Source organism: Oenanthe melanoleuca, unplaced genomic scaffold (assembly GCF_029582105.1).
Source record: "Oenanthe melanoleuca isolate GR-GAL-2019-014 unplaced genomic scaffold, OMel1.0 S477, whole genome shotgun sequence".
NCBI classification, from domain to species: Eukaryota; Metazoa; Chordata; class Aves; order Passeriformes; family Muscicapidae; genus Oenanthe; species Oenanthe melanoleuca.
Window position 1 is genome coordinate 1 of NW_026613126.1, and position 3,451 is coordinate 3,451.

Here is a 3,451-nt window from a genome sequence, read left to right on the forward strand (position 1 = left end):
TGTCCCCAGTGTCCCCAAGGTGTCCCCAGTGTCCCCAGTGTCCCCAGTGTCACCTGAGCTGAGTCTCGTCCCCGATGGCCTCAGGTGACTCCAGTTTCGAGTCCAGGTTGTAGAACACGCCCCGGATCTGTCCCCAGTGTCCCCAAATGGTGTTCCCCAATCCCCCCTCAGTGTCCCCAATGTCCCCAGTGTCCCCAGTGTCCCCAGTGTCCCCCCAGTGTCCCCAGTGTCCCCAGTGTCCCCAGTGTCCCCAGTGTCCCCAGTGTCACCTGAGCTGTGTCTCGTCCCCGATGGCCTCAGGTGACTCCAGTTTCGAGTCCAGGTTGTAGAACACGCCCCGGATCTGTCCCCAGTGTCCCCAATCCCCCCAGTGTCCCCAATGTCCCCAGTGTCCCCAGTGTCCCCAGTGTCACCTGAGCTGTGTCTCGTCCCCGATGGCCTCAGGTGACTCCAGTTTCGAGTCCAGGTTGTAGAACACGCCCCGGATCTCCCTCACCCCCAGCCAGTGGGGGCGGCGCAGGGGCAGGGCCAGCGTCCCCAGTGTCACCCGGGAGGGGACATTGAGCAGCAGCCCCAGCAGCGGCGGCAGCGCCAGGCGCTCCAGGGGGCTGGGCACAGCACATTAATTCATTCGTTAATTAATTACACTAATTAATCGTCCCCCATCAACGGCGGCATCGCCACTTTGTCACAGCGAGGGGAGATTGGAGAGCTCACAAATTGGGTCTGGGGTCTCACAGAGGTCCCAAATTTGGGTCAGGGGTTCTGGAGGAGCTGCAGAATTTGGGTCTGCGGTCTGTCCCATTTGGGTCTGGGGTTTGTCCGGTCTGTCCCATTTGGGTCTGGGGTCTGTGATTTGGGTCTGGGGTTTCTGTACTGTGTCCCATTTGGGTCTGGGGTCTGACTTGGGTCTGGGGTCCGTGCATTTGGGTCTGGGGTCTGTGTCCCATTTGGGTCTGGGGTCTGTGTCCCACTTGGGTCTGGGGTCTAGTCCCATTTATGCCTGGGGTCTCAGGGAATTTGGGGAGGGGTCCTGGGGTTAATTTGGGTCTGAGGTCTCAGGGAAAGTGGGGAGGGGTCCCGGAGTCCCGGCTGATTTGGGTCTGGGGTGTGTTCCATTTGGGTCTGGGGTTGATTCGGGTCTGGGGTCTGTCCCATTCGGGTCTGAGGTCCGGGTTAGCTGATTTGGGTCTGGGGTCTGTCCCATTTGGGTCTGGGGTCTGTCCCATTTGGGTCTGGGGTCCGGGTTAGCTGATTTGGGTCTGGGGTCTGTCCCATTTGGGTCTGGGGTCCCGGGTTAGCTTAGCCGATTCGGGTCTGGGGTGTGTCCCATTTGGGTCTGGGGTCCCGGGGTTAGCCGATTTGGGTCTGGGGTCTCACCGGCGCCGGTCCCACCACACGGCCGCCAGCCCCAGCGTGCCCAGCGCCGCCATCACCACGTTGACGTCGTAGCTCCCCGTGCCCAGGGGGCTGCGGTGGGGGTTGGGCCGGGCGCGGGGGGCCAGCCTGCCGAGACCCCTCCTCTAATTAACTCATTAACTCTGATTAACCCTGAGAGACCCCTCCCCTAATTCATTAATTAACCACAGACCCCTCTCCTAATTCATTCAGTAACCCCAGACCCCTCCCCTAAGTAATTCATTAACCCACATTATTCTGAGAGAGACCCCTCCCCAAATTAATTAACCCTGAGAGACCCCTCCCCTAATTCATTAATTAACCCTGAGAGAGACCCCTCCCCTAATTCATTAATTAACCCTGAGAGACCCCTCCCCTAATTCATTTATTAACCCTAGACCCCTCCCCTAATTAACTCATTAACCCTAGACCCCTCCCCTAATTAATTAACCCCAAACCCCTGCCCTAATTCATTCATTAACCCTGATAGACACCCCTCCCCTAATTAATCCATTAACCCTGAGAGACCCCCTCCCCTAATTAATTAATTAACTGAGACGCCTCCCCAAACCTGGTAGACACTCCTCCCCTAATTAATGAACCCAAATGAACCTGAGACCCCTCCCCAAATTAAATTAATTAACCCACATTAAGCTGAGAGACCTCTCCCCAGATTAGCCCCGAGACCCCTCCCCAAATTCAGGAACCCCCGCAAATCCCATCCCAGGACCCCCAGGGACCCCTCCCCACGCCCCCAAACCCCCCCCAAGGGACCCCTCCCCAAATTCAGGAACCCCCCCAAATCCCATCCCAGCACCCCCGGGACCCCTCCCTACCTCCCCAAACCCCCCCAGGACCCCTTCCCACGCCCCCAAACCCCCCCGGGACCCCTCCCCGAATTGGGTCTGGGGTCTCACCGCCGGCAGATGCCGTCGGCCGCGGCCTTGCTGAGCCAGGGCCGCTGCAGGAGGTTGTTGAGGGCGTGCAGGGCGCAGAGCTCCAGGCGCTGCCGCTCGTGGTACAGCCCCCCCGCGACCCCCGACCCAATTCCCGGCCCCTCCCCGGGGCGGCTCCGGGGGGCTGCGGGGAGAGAGGGGAGGGGGGGGGTGAGATGGTGGGACCCCCAAAATTGACCCCAAATTGTCTCAGTTGTCCCCCGAGACCCCAGACCCAAATTGGGGGAGACCCCTCCTCAAATGCGGGGTGGGGAGGGGGGTGAAATGAGCTCGTGGGACCCCCAAAATTTACCCCAAATCCCCCAAAATTCACCCCAAAATCTCTCCCAAATTCCCTCAAATTCCCTTAAATCCGCCCTGAGACCCCAGACCCAAATTCGGGGAGACCCCTCCTCATATCCAGGGTAGGGAGGGGGCGAAATGAGCTCCTGTGACCCCCAAAATTCCCCCCAAAATCCCTCCCGGAGACCCCCAGGACCCCCCAAATTCCCTCAAATTCCCCCAAGACCCCAGACCCAAATTGGAGGAGACCCCAAAGTTAGTCCAGACTCCCCAAATTCCTTCAATTCTCCCCAAAATTTCCTCAAATCTCTCCAAAATTCCCCAAATCCCCCCAAAATCTCTCCCAAATTCCCTCAAATCCCCCCCCCGAGACCCCAGACCCAAACTGGGGGAGACCCCTCCTCAAATCCCGGGTGGGGAGGGGGTGAAATGAGCTCGTGGCACTCCCAAAATTTCCTCAAATCTCCCAAAATCCCCCCAGAATCCCTCCCGGAGACCCCCAGGACCCCCCAAATTCCCTCAAATTCCCCCAAGACCCAAACTGGGGGAGAACCCAAAGTTAATCCAGACTCCTCAAATTCCTTCAAATCTCCCCAAAATTCCCCAAAATCCCTCCCAGAGACCCCCCAAGTCCTCCCCAATTCCCCAAAATTCCCCTCAGGACCCCTCCTCAAACTCCTGACACCCCCAAATCCCTCCCGGGGCCCCCAAATTCCTTCAAATCCCCTCAAAGTCACCTCAGCCCCCCCCAAAATCTTCTCCAAATCCTGAGACTCCCAAAAATTCCCCCAAAACGACCCCCGGGACCCGATCCC

General features: G+C 58.7%; 1 protein-coding gene across 1 annotated transcript; it reads right to left on the reverse strand.

The window, feature by feature from the left end:
* Positions 1-408: 408 nt before the first annotated feature.
* LOC130267002 (josephin-2-like) lies at positions 409-2,590 on the reverse strand (the record flags this gene model as incomplete). The annotated part of the gene is made up of 3 exons (XM_056516249.1): positions 409-608; positions 1,381-1,506; positions 2,316-2,590. Coding segments are annotated over 3 exons (600 nt in total), but the record flags the coding sequence as incomplete, so codon positions are not given.
* Positions 2,591-3,451: the final 861 nt, after the last annotated feature.